General features: G+C 36.8%; 1 protein-coding gene across 1 annotated transcript in view; it reads right to left on the bottom strand.

The window, feature by feature from the left end:
* gramd4a (GRAM domain containing 4a) overlaps positions 1 to 20,920 on the bottom strand; it is a 52,847-nt gene that overhangs the window by 11,122 nt on the left and 20,805 nt on the right. The window contains exons 4-12 of the mRNA XM_042335223.1: positions 12,103 to 12,223; positions 10,783 to 10,841; positions 7,944 to 8,076; positions 6,562 to 6,587; positions 6,037 to 6,128; positions 4,856 to 4,947; positions 1,216 to 1,264; positions 531 to 602; positions 42 to 85 (exon numbers count right to left, since the gene is read on the bottom strand). Coding sequence (XP_042191157.1) covers positions 42 to 85; positions 531 to 602; positions 1,216 to 1,264; positions 4,856 to 4,947; positions 6,037 to 6,128; positions 6,562 to 6,587; positions 7,944 to 8,076; positions 10,783 to 10,841; positions 12,103 to 12,223 — 688 coding nt within the window. The remainder of the gene's footprint in view (positions 1 to 41; positions 86 to 530; positions 603 to 1,215; positions 1,265 to 4,855; positions 4,948 to 6,036; positions 6,129 to 6,561; positions 6,588 to 7,943; positions 8,077 to 10,782; positions 10,842 to 12,102; positions 12,224 to 20,920) is intronic.

The raw sequence follows: 20,920 nt of genomic DNA, 5'->3' as shown, positions 1-20,920 counted from the left end.
TTTAAAAAAATATAGCATCTGAAAATATAGCAACCACTTACTTCTTGATTTTTTCTAGTACATCTGCCATCTTGCCAAAAAGATTCTGGAATTCAAATTTGAAAGTTGAACCCACTTAGAGATGTGCACAAATGCTCTTCCAAAAGACAAGCTTTTGAGGACTAAATGAACACTTTCATGTCAAGTCATGAAAAAGATGGAATCAGACTACCAACCATCTAATTTGCCATGGAATGGTTTCTAACTGACTGTGAATGATTGCCAATTAATTCAATGCATTCTAGTTTGTTTATACAATATCACCATGTATCCTTTTCTTAAACCACTGTTACAACTGTCTACACTAAAATCTGACATATTTGAAATCATTTCATCATATCATTTGAATCCTATCAAGCACCCTTATATGGTGACTTCAACACAGTTCGATATCTTCCACAAATGTTGTAATAATACATGCAGTACCCTCCTCATTATTATTTGTCAACAACAAAAGGCCCAGAATAGAAACATGCAGAACTTCTGAATACCTGTGCTTTTTGTGCTACATCAAGGACCAGTTGGAACTTTTCAGATACAGTAAGGTCTTCTTTTGAAGGCTCCTGTTAAAAGAAAGTTTGGCATTTAGTACATAATGTTCCAAATAAACCGCATAAAAACACTGCAGCTAATGTATTCATGGACTAATTTTATTCAGTGTCCTACATTTCTAAAAAAAAGTGTTCTAAGCTACTATTAAATTGTAAAGTAATGATTAGTACAAAGTAGTTTAAGGAGGTTTAAAATGCAGATTTTCTCTGCTTTTCTCTATACAGTGTATGTGATTCCAGATACAGTGTATTCTGGGAAGAACATTGGTTGTGATGCTCATTAAAACCAATTATAAATTTTATGGAATTAGACTCAAATTTTTACAAAAGTTTTGAAAATTACCAAAGGTTCAGTTAAAATATTCTACCTGAATGAAATGAGAATTAATTTAGACTTACTCCAATATTAGTCTAACAGTAATTTAAGATTTTTTAAATACATTCGCAGGGTCATTTTTTAGAAATTGCATTTCCAGGTATCAAAAATGATTTGGAATGGATCAAACTAAGGAAATGTAAGAGTTACTGAAGGACATAAGCAAACATTTTAAATGCTTAATTGCACTATGAAGGAAATTATATTCTGTCAAGCTAAACATCTATAAGAACAATTTAACAAGATTACCCCGGGGTCTGCTACTTCTGGGACAATACTCCACTGAATCCTCCAGCCCCTACAAAATAGAGAAATTATGTAAGAAATAATAAAGATTTAGGCAAAATCTGAAAACCTTGCATATCACTTTTGAGAAAATACCAGATCTAAGAGGATGAACGAATAATAACCAATATTCTTTCTCCCCATAGTTACAAAGAACCCATTCATCAAAGCTGCTGTCACAATTCTCCTCTCACACCTCAAACCAAACCAATTTGCAAAGAGAACAGGTACATTTTCTAGGGAAAGCAACTGACATTTATCAAAGAACCTGGATTTATATTAATTCTACAATTTTGTCATTGATAAATAAATAGTCACTTTATCATATGCAGAGAGAATAAAAAGCCAGAATTTGAAAGCCAGTCTATTTTCATGAATAGTTCAAAGTATAAAAAATAGCAAATGATAATAACAAACATAATACATTATTCTAGGATTTTGTGTTACATGTACTGTTCTTCCACTGCTCAGATGGAAAATGGTACGGTCCATTATATTCCCAATTAATTGCAACAAAAAATGCAGTAAAATACTACTTTTACAAAAGAATAAATATTAATCCATCAATACTGATTTGACCTTTGCGCAAGATAGATATTCTTGTATTTCTAAATGATACTGAATAACTTAAATCCTGTACTAGAGCGGATATTGTAAATATTTTAAATAATACAATGTAAAGAAAATATTATGGCCACAAATTTGCAGTTGTTTCACAAAAATATCTAATAATACTCTGCATCACATGGCAGTACATTAAATTTGTAGTCAGATTTTGCACAAGAAATAAATGTGTAACAACAGCGATTAAATTAAAGATGTTTTCCAATAATAATCCTTGCATTTGATATAGCACTTTATTAGTCGATGAGACGTCTCAAACCGCTTCACAGAATATACTGTAAAGTGGATTGACTGTATTTTGTAGGCGAAATGCGGCAGCCCATTGCGAATAGCAGTGTTCCCAATAAACAGTCGTGGATTGAGTGACTAAATTACTATTATTATTATTTTTGGGGGGGATTATTATTACCATTCGACTAGCAACAGGGTTCCTACTTACTGCTAGGTAAACAGAACAGTTTACTGAACAGTAAGTAGGAGTAAGAAACTTGCCTAAGGTTTCACCCTGCCTGGGAATCAAACCCGGATGGTCTCGCTTGTGAGGTGAGTCCTCTAACCGATAAACTACATGCTGCGTCTGAAACGTTATGTTTTTGTGGCAAATAAACAATTAATTTATAATCATCACCAAGATTATGCCTAAGCATAATTAATAATGCAAAGTAGTTTGTATTTTTTTAAAATTGTATTGCCCTGCTTTCCCAGTGTCTGTCAGTGCCAGACAGTAAAGTCTGGCACTGGCACACTAAAACCCAACACATGATGTTAAAACATCTTAATGTCACGTTTCACCCACAAATTAGACAGTCAAAACACCTTACACTTCTGTGTAGCGTTTTGAGATATCTCAAAGACACGATATGGCGCTATATCAAATGCAAGGAATATATTTATTTTACATTTACATAATCTGTCTATAATTTAGTTATGGTACACTAATGGTCCTACAATCCACCAAGAAATTACACAAAATCTTTATTCACTTTATAATTTCAGATATATTGTGTATGTGTGAACCATGAAATCAGAGACTCAAAGCTAAAGCTAAATAGAAAAACACTTTCAGTCTGCATACTGTTATGCAGTAATTCAGATAATGTTTCAGAAATGTAATTTTAAAAGGCTACACACTCTGAAAAAATTAGAATAATTAATCAAATGAATAGATATCAATTTATTGCTCAATCTGGCAAATACCATTTCTGAAATTGTAGCATATACGTATTGTAAACATTAGCAACCAAATTAGTATGCATATTTAGCTTTATTAGAAAAAGTGAAATGCTCATCTGAAATATTAAGTCTTAATGTTTATGGCACAAACCAACAAATTATATTTATGTAGCGTCTTTCACTTTGGGAGGATATCCCATGGGGCTGGCTAATCTAAAGTTTGCCCCTGAGCTGGGGTTGGATTCAAGAGGGTTGGGGTGGGAAGATGACCAAAGGAATGATCAAAAAGGAAGATCTTGAGATGGACCTTGAAGGAGACAAGGGAAGGGGCAAGGTGAAGGGATTACGGGATGCAGTTCTAGCGGGAGGGGCAGAAAGGCTGAAAGCCCAATCGTCGATATGGGGGGACACATGAAGCAGGCCTGCTGAGTGGAGGAAGCAGGCGGGTTGGTAAGGTTAGTAGGTCGCAGAGGTCGGGTGGGGCAAGACTACAGAGGAATCTAAAAGTGAGGATGCAGATTCTCTGGGGAATGGGGAGCCAGTGGACGAAGATGGGGGTAATAAGATCATAGAGCCTATTGTGGAAGAGGACCTGAGCTACAAATTCCTGAATAATCTGCAGCTTGTGGAAGGTAAGAGTTGGGAAATCCAGTGAGCGGGGAGTTAACATAGTCAAGTGATAAAAAACATGGCCAAGGGTCTCAGCGGCCAGAAGGGAAAGGTAGTACCGGAGACAGGCAATGCTGCGGTGGTGGGGGAAGGCTGAACAGGTCAAGGCATGAATGTGGGGAATAAAGGACAGTTGAGAGTCCAACAAAATACTGATGTTCTGTCCTAGCTCGATGAGATGGAGTGTGCATCCATGTATAGTGTTGCTGGCAGCGCTTGAGGTGAGAAGATGCTGACAAGAGCCAAGAAGGAGGGCACCTGTCTGGTTGACATTCAACTGAAGAAAGTTAGTTTTCATCCAGGACAGGCTAGTCCAACAAAACACTTTAGAACAACAGTAGTCTTGGAATCGAGGATAGAGGCAGAAGATGGAGTTAGGTGTCATCTGCATGCCTGGGCATAGGGCTGAAGTACCATTCTTCATTAAAATGAGATGTTCAGCTGCTTAGGTGGACATTAAAGACATAGGTCTTTAATCTCCTATGTCTTTGTGGAGTCCTGTCACTCAGTGATTAGAGCACTCGCCTTGCAAATGAGAGACCTGGGTTCTATTCCCGGCAAGGCGAAATGTTGGGCAAGTTTCCTTACTCCACAAGCCTCTGTTTACCTAGCAGTAAGTAGGAACCTGATTGTTAGTCGCTTGGCGATCACTTTTCCGGGGATAATAATCCCTAAAAAAACATAATTTGGTCATGACTGTGGGACATTGCTGTGCGCAATTGGCTGCTGCGATTCGCCCACAAATATACAGTCAAGTTACTTTACAGTATATTCTATGAAGCGCTTTGAGACGTCTAAAAGATGTGAAAAGCGCTATATCAAATGCAAGGATTATTTTATTATTTGTAGGACTTTGCTGTGGACAAATTGGCTGCCACATCCACTACACTTGAAAGGAAAATTTTGTGAAGTACTTCAAAATGTTTCCACAGAATGATTACTATAGTGTGGGAGCCTACAGAAAACTGAGTGACATGTTAGTCTCCCATTTATCTGTCAGCTAAATCTAACCCAATTTAGCATTTCCCTAAATTCTAAACACCAATATTTTTTTCATTTGTTTTAAAAACAAATTGAAGTACTATTAGTATTTTGCTTATTTAAAAAAGGACAGTGAAAGGAATGGGAGGGTTAATACCTTGCTATGAGGTAATTTAGAGACAACCTCAAAATGGCCAGAAATAAGAACATAGGAATGGCCCAGCCATGCCATACAGCATTCATGTAGATCTGGAAAACAAGGCAAGGTTACTAGTAATGTAGAATATTATGATTTCCAATATTAGCAAAATTCCAATAATTTATTAATGCAGTTAGTGAGTATAAATTGCAAAACACCACACACCATCAAATGTTTGATACGTCAAATCATTTCCATTATATTAAATAAGACCTTGACCACCTAGTCAAAAAAAAGATCTGTTTTGTTTCAAAACAAGCCAGATTAATAGCAACATTGATAACAACATATATTTGCACAATTTAGGGTAAGGGGTGGAAGTAAATCGTGCAAATATATGTTGCATCAAGGGTGCAACAAACACAATTTGTACGGAATTCATTTCAACCAAAATGCAAAAAGCTCTGAAGCAACAGAACCTTTCATTTGAAGGGATTCTGATGAGACTAATAGTAATTTAGTATCACACAAGGAAACGCGATCTGCTACTTCATGAGCAAATAGCTCAGATTATGCATACTTGATTAACAAGTATAATCTGGATCATAAACTCTTTCTCATAAGTATTCAGTTTAGACAACCTTTTTAAAATATTAGTCAAATATTTATTTGTGTACATTGGGTAAAGATTCTTTTCTGATAATTGTGCTGGTGAATGGTGGGGATTCTCTTGCGCATTTAACATCTGGTGAATGGCAGTGTAAATGTTATGTAATGATCCTCCATGTCAAGTATTTGGAAAAAATGTGTGGGATCAGTAATATTTGCTGCTTGATGTGTAAGGCAAGAGATGATGACTTTTATGTGCCTTTGGTGTTTTTTTTTATTCTGGAGATGCCTGTATGCTGTAGTGTAATACCTGCTTCCCAGAGGGCAGATGGTCACAGGTTGTTACACCTTATAATAAAAATTAATATTATAGTATATCAATGCAAACAAAAGGCTATCTTTACAGTGATGATAAAACAGAAAATGTAAAGAAAAATTATACGTTACAGTGAATGCAAATAATAATGCTCTGCACATTTATATGGGATACAGTTATGTACCAAGTATATTGTGCTGGTATATTTTAAATGGAAATACCATAATATATTATGTATCAGACATCTGAAACGGTTACATAACTGGTTACTTACAATAAAGGCAATTACAGAAGTGTATACAGAGTGCCAATTTGATAAGGCCGACAGGTTCTTTAAGAAATTGGTAACTGGCTTGGCACCTCTTTCTGAAAACAAATTGAAAACACAAAGCTTAATCCTGTAGTTTTATATCTAAAGATTTCAATCGAAGAAACTATCCCACCAATATTTGTGAATGCACCATTTAAACGTTTAAAAGTGTTGTTCCCTAACAATATAATAATAGTTGCTCTTTTACCTCCCCCAAAAGCGAAAACTAATTCAAGTAAGAATTGACCAAATACTCACAACTGCTAAACATTAACATTTCGCAGTTTACCCAATTAGAACCAAAATCACAATACTGTCAACCACGATGTTAATCTGGTATTATGACACACTGTATAAACCCTATCTATATAAATTATACAAACATTATGGAAATGTCTAATCTCAATAAAATCTCTGTGCTCAAGCATGTATTTTCCACTCCTCTTCCACAATCTTACTATTTTTAGTGGATTTCAAAAATATACTTACTTAATCTTCTCATGTTCTCTGTTAACCTACACAAGCAAAATAATTGGGAAACACACATTAGAGCCATTATTATTTTAGTTGTCACCATTGGATATAAAAATACATAACTTACAACGTGGAGATAACCATATTTTCATCTTCTATGATGTAACTTCTAAAACATTTTAAATCCTGCACTGGATATATAAATATTGTCCTCATCATATAGAATTTAAAAGTAATTATCTTACAGCACAGATATGAATGCTCATCAAATTAAAGGAGTTCACACCACTTTTTTTTCAAAAAAGGTAATAAATGTTAGTACTACCTGCACTATTGTTTCATTCCTTTCTACTAGACTGTCTGACAATTAAACGTTAAATAGATCAGGAGTTTTATTACATTCCAGTTTGTAAAACCAATATATATATATCTTTTATAAACCAATAGAGTGGAGTCCTGTAGCTCAGTGGTTAGAGCACTCGCCTTGCAAGCGAGACACCTGGGTTCAATTCCAGGCAGGGCAAAACCTTGGGCAATTTTCCTTACTCCACACGCCTAATAATAATCCCTCCAAAACAATAATAAATTGGTCATTTTCAATCCACGACTGCTTGTGGGACACTGCTGTGCGCAACTGGCTTGAAAGACGTGAAAAGCGCTATATCAAATGCAAGGATTATTATTATTATATTCTCAATGTGATTGGCTTGTGGAAATCTCATTTGTGACTTTAAACAAGTTCTCGTACAGACAGGGATCTACAATACTATATAAGATTACATTTGTATAGCGGCTTTCATGTTGGGAGGATGTCCCAAGGCATTGGACACTCAGGGATTTGGACCCAAGCTGAGTGTCTGGATCGGGGAGGATGGAGGGCAGGGAGAAAATGGTTTTGGAGGTACATAATCAGTTTATTGTCAAATAAAATAGCCTTTGTTCATTTGTCACTTGACTCTCTTAGGGGAAAGTGGAAGATTCTAGCAAACTTCTTTGAAACAATTGCCTTTCACTGTTCCTATTATTTTAAAACAGAAATGTTTACCTATAAACATTATGGTGACTTTCCAGGAAATGTTACCATCTTTCCATGAAATTAATATTTTACTTTGTGTAATCCATTGCATTTACCTCAAGGATGCCATTGTAACCGGAGCTTTATACAGTCTAACAATTATAATTAAGTATCAAAAATTATTTACAACAAGTTTCTACTAGACAAGAAGAGAGAAAATGTGAGAGAATGGAAAGAGAAAGAGAGGAGAAAGAGAAAATTGCTTCCATTTAAGATCCAGCTTCAGTAATTAGGTTTGAAAGTTTCATAGGAAACCATCATATTATCATAGAGAAACTTCAAAAAATCATTTAACTTTGAATAAAATGAATTCAAACTGTACCGTTTAGCACTCAGAGGTTCTTCAGTTTCTACTGAGTTCTCTTCAAGCTGAAATTGGAAATCTTCAATATATACTGAAAACTTCTCAAAGAACCATTTGTAAACTCTGGAGTAGAATGTTTTTCCACGTTTCTCTACAAAACAAAATGGCACCAATATTTTGTAGAACAATAAAATCACAACTGCAGTTTCACCAACTTGTTTTGATGAATTTCTCTCTTTTGCTTGGATTTCAGATTAGAATTGCAACCTTCCAAAATAATGCAGTTCTCCCAAATTAAGCGAGAAGTCATAAAACATTCTGCATTCATCATAATCATTTGTGTGAATTTATACTGTATAAGTTCTGGATGCCAATGAAGCTAAAATAATTCAATATTACTTGTGAACAGTCCAGGGTGTCAAGTCTCAAAATCATGGTTTTCCTGTTATTATTATTAATTGTCTCCTTATGTCAGAAGTCCAAAATACCCTGACTGTCCAGAGTCCTGGGACATCTTTCACTGTAATTTGTTGTTGTTTTTATGTGGCAGCAGATTCTAATAAATATTGTGTGGATTAAAATTATAACATTTTATTTAGAGTTTTTCTGAAAGAACTGATAAGGGAAAATATCAAATTACACTATTTATACTTTACTGCAGTTTACTTGTTTTCATCCATATAGATAAGTTAGACAAGCTGCTGCCAGACTTAATGGTGTATGTACAGGAAAACAAATATAAGCACAGTAACAAAGTCTTCTGAGTTCTCATTGGCAGTGGACTAAACATTTCAAAAGGTTCATCATCTCCAAGGATTGTTTGTCAAATCCTGGGATAAACATTCCCAATGTAATGACAAAAAATACAGTATATTTAAAGTAACAACACTTCCATGTTATTGCCTCCTCACTGTTCTAAAATTTGTGCTAGCGTTTTCATATTGAAATCCTAAAATATTCAAAATGTATTATAATATAGTAATTCTTACATTTGATATAGTGCCATTGATGTCAGGAGGACATCTCAAAGCGTTTCACAGGATTTACTGTAAAATATATTTGTATGGAATGTGACAACTAATCTGCACACAGCAATGTCCTACAGCCATGAAGTGAATGAACAATTTTAACTGGGAGAAATTCCCTTTTCTTTTTGAATAATGACATGGGATCTTTATAATATGCACCTAGATTAATTAGGTGCACACAGATTAATTAATCAATTTACCATCTCATTTAAAGTGAACCCTAGATTATGTACATTCAATGCAAGTGGAGTCCTGTAGCTCAGTGGTTAGAGCACTCGCTTTGAAAGCGAGAGACCTGAGTTCAATTCCAGGCAGAGGGCGAAACCTTGGGCAAGTTTCCTTACTCCACACAGAGCCTAGTAATAATCCCTCCAAAACCAAAAACAATAATAAATTGGTCATTTTTAATCTACGACTGTTTGTGGGACATTGCTGTGCGCAATTGGCTGTCACGTTCGCCCACAAATATACAGTCAATTCACTTTACAGTGTGTTCTGTGAAGCGCTTTGGGACGTTCTCCCGACGTGAAAAGCGCTATATCAAATGCAAGGATTATTATTATTATTAAGTTCTGACATTGGCTTGAACCCACAGCCTTCTAACTCAGAGCCAAGAGTACTACCAAATAAGCCAGGGTATTTATATTTATTTATGTATTTATATAAATGAGTGCATTTACAGTGCACTCCACATAATTACATATCGGATAATCGCAAGCTCCATTTAACTGCATAGCAATTTCTAGGCACTGAAAATTTGTTTGCATGTTATTGCACTCCTCTCAAATGCATATTGGATAACTGCATAATTTGCTTAATTGCATAAAAGACAGCCAGTCGATTTTATTTTTACCTGCATAATTAGTTCAGATAATTAAGGAATTGACTGGTGAGGTGTATGTATGGTGGAAAGGTAGCGCAGAGAGAAATGGGAAGTGAGCTAGAGCAGGAGATGTAAAGAGAGGTAGCGCAGATAGTGATGGAAAGGTGGTGCCACTAATGAACTTCAGGTAATTGCATATTCTGTATAATTGTATACGTCTGTCCAATCCTAACTCCATGTAATTATACGGAGTGCACTATGTAATGTTTTACAGTATTAAAATACTACAAAATGATTGGTGTTGGGCACTGGTAAATATCAAATGCATCTTCCTTGACTATAAAACTAATGATCTAAATACTAAGCTAAGGAGTCTCTGATCAGCCTTATTCAGTTATAGAAAACCAAAGCTGGTACATCCATTTTGCAAGGTTTGAAATAATTAATAATTTACTCTGTCACAGCTAGATAAACATAAGAAATTAGCCAGTTTATTCTGTAGGATGCATCCGTTCCAGCCTCTAAAACATCGCTCACATTCAGATGCCCAGGCAGGTTTGAAACTGAAATAAATACTCTCAAATAAGCAATATTTCAACAAAGAAAAGGTGACAACTTCCAATAATTATTATTTAACTGAATGACTGCACATCAGTTTTGCAATACAATATTAATAATTTTTTTAACAGTTGTATTCTAGGCAGTTCCAACTTACATTCCAACTTACATATTTTTTCATATTATTCTTATTTTTGCCAATGGAAAGATTAAGCCTTGCCTACAACAAACTATCAAGATATATAAGTTTGAAAAAAATATTTATGTAAAAATGTACTGATGTGAAACACCAATCATGTTAGTTTTTATTTTGTTGCATTTTAAAATTGTAAAACATTATAATTTTAGGAAGAGTCCTTCCATTTACTCCTCCATTATATGCTTTTTTTCCTCCACTGGCATTTCTGTCCTCCAAAATAAAACATATAAAACAAAGACTGTAAATTACCTGTTCCATTCACCGGAGGTTGCACTTTCAAAGACTGTTGACTTGAAGAATCATCACTTCTAAAAGAAATGAAAATTTGGCAAACATAAATATAAATATAAACACAAATATAAATAAACTGGCCAAATTTAGAGAAATTGGGCAATTAAATACCAAACTTATACATTCAAAGGGTTTTGTTTCACTGAGGGAATATACAATTTCCATCATCAGGTGACAGTTTTTGTTAAGGTGAAGTGCAATATCAGCATGAGTATATTTTTGTTTTTCTAAAGGAAAGGATTCAAAGCAGGAGATTTTTGAAATCAAATGACAAAGCCAAATGACCAACTAGTGACTATCTTCCGAGGGGCAGGGGCAGGGGAGAAGGAAGCAAGCGCAGTCTCCTTGGGAGTTGTGTATGGCAACAGAATATCACAATTGAGTCAATTCTCTGTGGCAGCTTCAATAGTCCAGTTTTTGAGCCAGACAGGTATCTCAATACCTCAGGGCACTCCTGATGACAGACCAACCAGGCAGGCTCATCAGCAGGACTTGGAAGGGCAGGAATTCTTCCCGCTCAGCTCCTGCTAACAAAGCAAGCCAAAGCCCTAAATGGTCTGAACGGGACAAGTAGCTGGACTAGTCAATGTTCTCAATGGCAAATTGTGCCGAATTGACTCTTTCTGGAAATCCTTACAATCTAGAATGGAAACCACTGTGGCAGTGGCAGGAGAAATACATGTTTCAGTAACTTATTAAACTTCCTCAACAATTTATGCAGCAATGTAGTACTCTTTAAAAACAAAATCAGAATGTTTGAACCAAGTTTTACGTACTTGCCTAGCAACGCAGTACAAGCTGAATAAATGAGTATCCTCACAAAATCCCATATTACAGGTCAGTTACCTAATGCCCTACTTTTGGGACTATATCTCCCATATCTCATCATACATCTTTTGTATCCGTACCTAATTAGGGCTACATAATAGTTAGAATGCTGGATGTTCTTTTTTCCACCTACTTTTCCTTATAATCTATTGTGGTGCCACAACTACCCATTATCTCATTATCCATTATTGTAAATCTCACCTGAAAGATGGCACCTGTGACATTGCAGAGCGTCCTCAGCACTGCATTAGTGTCATCCCAGACAGTGAGTTCAAAGTTCTGACATGGACCTTTAGCCCACAACGTTCCAAATCTGAATTGAGTGCCACCAACTAAGAAATTAACAACTGGCTATATGCAACCTGACCCTCACTAACATAGATATGAAGTACTCCTTTTGGTCAACTGCACCCCCCAATAACCTGTACATTAACTAGTTTAACTCCGTACCTCGTTTTAAGTATGTCAGATACTTTCTGTTCTAGCTCCATTCGTTTCAGTTTTTCTTTTTCCAGTTCTTGCTTTAGTGTTTCAGCATTAGTCTCTTCCCTCAGCTTCCTTAGTTCTTCCTCTGTTGCAGAAATAAGCAGATTTTTAAAAAAAAATCAACGTTATAAGGGTTATAACAATAAACCTGTCATTAGCGGATTGCTCCATTAAAATGTTCCCCACTTGATCCTAGGTTCACTTAATCAACAGCGCTTTACTGGAAGCATAGTACAACCCAATTACAGTGCTGATGAGCCACCTTCCCACACTAAAAATTGCCAATTTCCATGTAATCAGATTGTGTTGTCACTTCTGGCACATCATGCAAATGTGCGGGAAATTTTGCTGATGTCACATCTGCACATTGCACATGCAAGATACAAGAAGCCCTGCTGACTAGGACGTGACATCAGCAGCACTTATTGCACATGTATGTGCAGTGCAAGCAAAGTGATGTCAATAGCTCTTCCTGCACAGAGTGAGCAACACATGGGAAGTGATATACGGGACAACCCAAAACATGACTTTTTTGGGCAATTCATTATAATTGGGTAGGTTCAACATTGAGTAGGTTGCCAGATTTCCTATTGCTAATCATTACTGCTTATTGTCCGTTTTTTTCATTCAAGGAATGTGTGTGTACGAGTCACCCGGGCTTGAAAAATCTTTTTTTCTGATTTTATTTATATGCATTCATGTGCTATGGGACAAAGTGGTTCAATAATCAAGACATTCGATATACAAGTATCCCTATATGGTAACATTTATAGAAACCACACATAATGGGATGCTTCGCTTATTCAGGTCAATAACAAAACAGTAATATGTGTTAAAAACATAATAATATTCTTCTGTGGTGAGCAATTTTTTTCTTTCATTAGAAACTTTTGTCAGCTGCTCGGTTATAATGAATGCATGGATGAGTGTCTCAGCAGCCTGAGGCAGTGGCTGAGGTGGGCGATGTTGCGGAGGTGGGAGATGTTGCGGAGATGGGAGAAGGCAGAACCGGTCACAGCACGGATGGAAAGCAGCACAGCAAAATGTTCACAGATGGGTATTAAAGAGTCTTGTAATATCATTACTGCTAATTTTGAGGGACATTAGTTCTAATTTTGTAATAAAATCTATCGTTGAGTACACAGATAACTTCTCGCTGTATAAATTAAATCATGATTCTTTTTTGATTTGCATCTATACTTTCAACTGAATTGCATAAATGAAGTTGGGAATACATTCCACGCATTTCATTCATTGTCCAGTTTACATATTAAGAATTAAATGTACAGGAATATATACATACACAAAATAATCTTGAACAAATAGCTTTCACCACATTATATCCAAGTTTAGCTCTGGTTCATCCCAATCTATTGCAAGGCAGATTTATCATGTTCAGGAGCTGCTGTTCACTTTGAATACTGGAAGTGTTGCTTTATGACAGATTGTGTTCAGAAGTTCAGATGTTAGATGAACAACATCACTCCAGTAAGTCAAAATGTTACCCACAGCACAATGAACAATTTGGTATTTGACCTAATAGATCAAACGTCCTTGGACAAATGCAGTCAGTCGCCTTCCATTAACAATGGTTGGAATAGATTACTAATATACGAGTCAATCCCAGAATACATTAGTTTTTAACATTTCTAACAGAAAGTTACATCAACAATAATTTTTTTATTGAAAGAATAGCAAAAATGAAAAAATAAAAATTTATCTTATCAGAAATTGGTAATTTGCATAGTTTATTCAGTTACTAATAATGCAAGCGCACATATGGAAAACTATAAAGGATCTTAAATCAACATCTTGTTATTTTCATGTATGTTGGGAATTAAAATTGTTTTTCAAACATCAACAGGACTCCCAGATCTGGGAGCTAAAAAGCTGCTAAAACTAAGCAAATTTATAATCTACATCATGCGCAGGAAGAGACTTCAGCGGCCACCAGGCAACCGAGAAGTTGAGCATTTATTAAAGCAAGACGTCAGATAGTCAGGGCTAGAAGCCAGGTATAATAACCTCTGCGTTAGGTTACACAGTCACTCCACATTTCAGTAAATCTTGTGAATGGTTTTGAAACAGCTTTGACACGAAAGCCACAATATCAAATACATGGATTATTTATTTATCTGTAGAAATGTCACATGGGTCACAGGAGTCACATAATATGAATATTATAGTCAGGGCCTTGGGACGTCTTCCCAACGTGAAAGGCGCTATAGAAATGTAAATTGTTATTGCAGTCAGACCTCATTACAACCCCATGCTTTAGGTCCATTAAATGAAAGTTAAATATAAAAATGGCAGTCACTGACATCACCTTCTGGTCACTCTCTTCGCTGCAGGAAACACAGCTAACGTTGTTACAATGCGGTCCAACTGTAGTTTATTTTAATCATGCAATAACTATTAAAGATACAACAGTGTTGCACACACAATGCTTTAGTCAAGCATATTACAGAAACCAGCAGTCAGCTATCCAGGCTGGAAAGGTTGCACACTTGCATCGAAATCACTTAGTTGATCTCATTATAACAACAGATTTCTATCGAAATATACTGCTGGAAGCTATCAGATCTATGGATGTTGGATGAAAATCTATAGAAAGCCACAAATGGAATAGAACCATAGAAACTTACAGCACAGAAAGCCATTCAGCTACCAGTCTGCTCTGGCTCTGTTAAGAGTAATCTTTTCAGTCCTACTATCCTGCATTTTCCCCATACTTCTGTAGTTGATTCCTTTTAGGCATTTAGCCAGTTCCCTTTTGAAAGCTACATGGATTCTGCCTCAACCACTTCTTGAGGTAGAGCATTCCGTACTCTAACCACTCTGACCTTTGGAATCATATTCTAGTAGCCCACTTCTATCTCACATACTACACGTATCCCATTCCTCTACCCACCCTCTTCACTCAGCGAACTGCTGCACGTCCCCCAATTTCTCAACACCATCAGTGGCCATGCCTTCAGTTACTTTAAAAAAAAACTCTTTGCTTTAGCACATTTCGAAGAAACTTTGTGGTCGATCCTGCAGAGAAGCATGAAAATTTTGGAGATGTGAAGAAACTGCTCAGTTTGTTAGACAGAAGTATCTAGAGTATTGCCATGTGGCTCACGCAGGCAGCCAGGAGTATGGATTATGCTGAGGGGCTCTCCAAAATGAAGGTACTGGAGTTAGTGGCAACAATGCATAATAACCAGAACCCCAAATCATGGATCTCCTGGTATAAAGAGGCCCTAATATAGTGAGTGCCCATGGAGGTTTCCTTTCCCCTTTCAAGAAGCACTGGACTACACAAACTTTCCATGAATTAGGACAAAACCTCACTCTTCCATCTCTACTCTCCTCTCCTGCCACTCAGGCTATGCACTGAATTAACACAGATCTGCCAGCAATTTGAGTGGTGCAAATAAATTGTGAAAACAAGTGTAGATAATGGTAAAGTAAGTCAAAACAGAGTCAGGATAGGAGTGGGGGGGGAAGCTATAGCCTTTTCTTGTTCTTTTTTTAACCACTTCCTCATGAACTGAGGGATAACTGAACCATTCTCAAAAACACAATAACCAAAAATCATTAAAACGCCAGCCAATAAAATCATGACAACCCATGCAGTATTTGATCCTAACCTAATGTCCTCCATTTCAACCCAATGTTCTATTATAAATATATCTAGCTTCTTTAAAAAATGCATTAATTGATATAATAATTGCTCCTGCGAAGCTTATTCAACCAAATATTGTTCCTTTTAAATTATATCTTGGCTTGAAGCTTTCCAATTTTTCAATTTGTGCCATAAAGTCATTTATTATAGCCGAACTAGCTGTAGCCGTTGAAGTTACGCTTGCAACCAAAGGATCCAATATGGAATGTAGATTTCAGTGATACCACTCACAAACCATCGTACGTGCCATAAACATTGTGTGTACACCTTAAGCAAAACTGCTTGTTTAAGTCATAGTTCATCAATGATAGAAGATCCTATCAAAGGGTCATAGCTTATGAACGATAGAAGATCTTATCAAAGCTATGCTAACTGAAGGGGTTTACTGTGGGATCCTGCAGGTCCACGAGTTATTGCAAGGCTTCTATGTAGACGACATTTGCAGTTTTTCTCCTTCTGCCATGATGCACAGGTTTTGAGATGAACCCACATGTGAACATCCAACATAGGAAACGAAAGACAAGGTGTATTCAAGAAAAGGCCAAAGATGCCATTGAGTAGCTGGAAATTGATCTTGCTGGCAGACTCATTTTTTGGAGCAAGGATTGCTCTTTGACACAACCACTTATGATTTGTGTAGTTATAGCTGTGTTCGGGAAAACGTTGGTTTTGAGCTATATCTTGTACAATGGTCCCACAACCTTCGGGGATCTGAATTTAGCCATCTGTTGGAACCACTGGAATTTTGCCATCCCCAATTTCCATAAGGAGGTCGGTCGGCATATACCCCAGTTGAGGAACTGCCATTAAGATAGGACTTGCATATTTGTCCTGAGGCTCATTTTTCCACACATGCCCAAAGCCTGGAAGCCTTAAGACTGGCATTCAATTCATCAGCATGGGTACAATGTTGTATGACAGGTAGTGTCTGGCGGAAGGCTCCCGACAAAATAAATGTCATCCCTCCCATCGTCTGGGTGTTTTCCCTGATGTCCTTAAGTGTCCTGTCCAGAGCCTCAAAGCCATGCAAAAACATCTTATGTACGATCTCGGTCTGGGTTTGGCAGTTCTGTAGAGATGACATTGTCGATTTGGTTAGGCCGTAATTTGTTGATGAACAGAAGAATGTGTGCATAGGGAAGACCACACTTTTGCCACTCAATGGTGTAGAGGTAACAATGGCAAAGATGTGATTTTTGGTGATAAGCTCCATCAGTTTAAGAACTTTGAAGTGAAAAACTCTGGCTATGAGATCATGGCAGTCCTGTGGCTTCTGTACAGGAAACAGTTGCTGCTTAATCTTCTCCCAATTACGGTTGCAGGTCAGACCAACCGTATGTTCGCACATAGCACAATGCATCCTGGGTTCTTTCGTACATAAGCCGTGGCACCCCAGTTCAAGCAGAAAAAAAGGAGTCTCTCAGCTTTGATCTTGGCATACATGTCTACGATGAATTGATGGAGGTCTTTTATACGCAGAGGGATGTTGTAATCACCTTCAAGTTGCATCAACCTGTGCGCATAAAAAGCCTTAGCAGACACCTTTTTATCGGGCCTTGACTGTCCAGTGCTGGGATTTGTTTGCCATATCTGGAAATGGTAACCATCTTCACCACGTGGGAATAATGGGTAATGGAGGGCATTGTATGCTTATACTCGTTTGAGTTTGCTGTCACGTTGTTGCAATACAATGTCCCGCTTACCATGTTCTTCACACACAGTCAGGATGGCTACTTCGTCAGTAGTTGGTGCATTGTAACATCGTTCATGCTGGCCAGCAGGTGCCAGCAGGTGCTAGCATATGTGTTACTGTTGTAAAGCATGTCTTGCAGATCTAGTATGAGGGCTTTCTTCAACCTCAGAACATTGCTTTCGCTCTGCATGGCTTGTTCTTCTCGGTTCGTCATGAAGTAGATTGGTAAGAATTTTGGCGACTCATTAGGCAAAGTGTTTAGAGATCCCGATAAGTGATACATTTGGCCTTGCACTTTAAATGTTGGTACGTAGCCTGCTCTTTCATTTCTCTAGTTACACCAAAAGAGGTAATCTGGAAGCACAAATTATATTTCCTAAGGTTTGCTAGAAAATGTATAGAATTAGTTGATGTGCCATCCAGCAGACGTTTCAGGGATTCAGGCGGCTCTGTGAGTCGCTCTGGTTTCACCTTGCCAAGCAAGTAACTTCTTTTGCCCATTTCATTGCTCCACATGGCTCCATATGTTCGACATATTCCCAGTTCTCTTTGAGCAGGAAACTCATTTTGCCATGCTCTTGCAGTCCTTTCAGGATTGAAGTCCAGCTGCGCTGTTTTTTTGTTCTTCAGTCTCATTTAATCTACCTTCTCTTTTTTCTAGCATTTTTATTTATCCTTGAAAGGCTTGATCTTTGCTTAGGCATCTTTATCTTGCTCCCGCCCCGTGGCTTCGTCTGACTGCTTGCATACTGCGTGCATTATCTGTGACGCATGATGCCACAGTGCCACTGTGAGCCACTTGTTTAGAGCATAGCTCATCAACGATAGGAGATCCCTGAAAACAAATATGCCCAAGACACTCCTAGATACAAGACCTTTCCGATGAAGTCGCCCACAAATATACAGTCAATTCACTTTACAGTGTGTTCTGTGAAGCGCTTTGGGACGTCCTCCCGACGTGAAAAGCGCTATATCAAATGCAAGGATTATTATTATTATAAGTATAAATCATGTCTCTACGACAATTTTTTGTTGTGATCTTAGCTGATAGACACACATGGAGACCTTGTCGTTTTATTAGTAAAGATAGAAGACAGATGTAAATCTATCATCATGGCACAATCAAACTACATTCTGAAAATTGTCAGAGATTACAAGTTACAATTTCATGATGCATTACATAAATGTTATTCAGCACAATCTAATGGGCAACCAGCAAATTAATTTATTATTTGATCTTAGCTTCGATCATCCATCTCAGTTTACTTTCAACTGTTTAAATTATGTATGAAAACACTGGAAATGACAACTGAGACAGAGCAGAAAGTACAATAGAAAACATATCTTAATTGTGCAAGTTTCAGATAAATTGAAAATTGTATTTAATAAAGTATGTTTTAAAAGTAAAAACTGAAAAAAAAACATTTCCACCAGCACCTCAAAATGGATATCGGCAATTTAAAGTTTCTTTTCTTCTTTGTAATGGGATCATCTAGCACATTTTTTCCAAATTGTATTTTAAACAAACAGCAGCAAAATTCATCTGAATTTGCAAATCATTTAGACTATTAACCAAATTGTGAAAATTGTAAACAATTTAGTTCCTAATTGAGAGACTAGAGCAGAACCATCGGCTTCAATGAAAATAAATACTATAATACTGCATCCAGAGGTCACTTGTCTCATTTTCAAATTAGATGCAGTGGACCTCTAATATTGTATGCAGAAGAACAGTGTGGGTTTAAATACCACGTCAGGAATTTGAGTTTACTGTCTAGGCTGGTATAGCATAGGGTGGGAGGGGTTAACAGAGGATAAGGGAGGGATATGCTGCATTGCCAGAGGTCCTACATATACACTACACTTTACAGCAAATCATGTGAAGCACTTTTGAGATATTTCAATGCTCTGGTGAAGCCCTATAAACAAAGTCAATGATTATTAGTATTATTTCACTTGAGACAAGTTTCTGATTTCAGTTGGGAACGTTATTTGAAATCAAATAATTTTGACATGTACATAACAGGAGGGGCAAAGAGAGAAAACAAGATAAATCACACTCTTAAACTAAAAAAGTTGGGGTCACTTGGTACAATTGCGCACAGCAAAATTGTCCCACAAATAGTCATGGATTGAATGACCATATTATTTTTTTTTAAAAAGGGGATTATTACTCCCAGAAAGCGATTCGCCAATCGACTAACAAATGGGTTCCTATTTACTGATAGGTAAACAGGAGCAGGTGGATTAAGGAAAACTTGGGTAAGATTTTGCCCTGCCCAAGAATCAAACCCGGGTCCTCTTGCTTGCAAGGCGAGTGCTCTAACCAATAGGTATTGCAGAATCATATGGTTGAATAATTGGTATTGAAATAGCTAACATAATCATTAAATCATAGTCATACTGTCAAAAAGGATATCACCAAATTATAACTATCTTTGCACTTTGCTCCCCACATGTAATATTTGAAACTGATCCCAAATACATAAACATTACAAAGACTCACAGCTTTGAGTGTTAAATATGTTGGATTTTTTTTTAAGAAGATCAACCAATATATCTCCATATCTAATTTAACTTCATATTGTCTTAAATCCTCAATTTTTTATGGTCAAGTGGATGTCAACGTTATATGATTAAGGTTATTTGTAAGGAAGAGACATTTTACATATTTCCTTCCTTATACAGCATCCCTTCCCTTTTACAGTTTTTTTAATGCTTATTCTATCCATTCACTTCTCACATATTTTATAGCCTTCCACAAATGTGCTTGAAATAAAAGATTCCCAGCGACTAAATATATAGATCATTTGCTCTTTTTGAAAAAATCTGTTTTCTTCAAGTTGTACAAGCCTTACACCATTCCCCAAACCAATGGCTCTAACTTAACATCAGTCGATAAGCAGCTTTTAAGAAAAGCAGATGCGTCTCACTTTCAAATATTCATATAGTTTTGATCTGACACTTTGACCAAAAATAACTTGTTTATTAGCCTGCTGAAGTACTCAATACCAACCTCTTGGTGCATGCCATACCTCATTAAAAGTTAAAAAGGTTTTATTCCAACTTAACACAATCAATTTCAGATTTCACAAGATTAGTTTGAATTAAGAAGGTCAGTCGATACTGTACCATTCAATCTCATTTTCTAGAACCACCACCCTACTGCCCACTCCCAATTCCCATCACAGCATCACACTGGTTTTTAAACGAGTCCAGTGTCCTGGCCGCAACCATCCTTCATGGCAATCTATCCCAGTCATTAATTGCCGTTAAATAAGTAAAAAAAACCTCCAGGTATCTATCCTGAAATAGCTTTTTAAAACTATGTCCTCTTGTCCTGTCTTGGTTCATTCTGATTTGTCTTCTCCCCACACTGATGACCCCTAGCTTGTCAAATAGGTGCTCACAGTTCGCAT

This window comes from Callorhinchus milii, unplaced genomic scaffold (assembly GCF_018977255.1).
Source record: "Callorhinchus milii isolate IMCB2004 unplaced genomic scaffold, IMCB_Cmil_1.0 Scaffold5, whole genome shotgun sequence".
NCBI classification, from domain to species: Eukaryota; Metazoa; Chordata; class Chondrichthyes; order Chimaeriformes; family Callorhinchidae; genus Callorhinchus; species Callorhinchus milii.
This window is presented reverse-complemented; position numbering and strand designations above follow the sequence as displayed.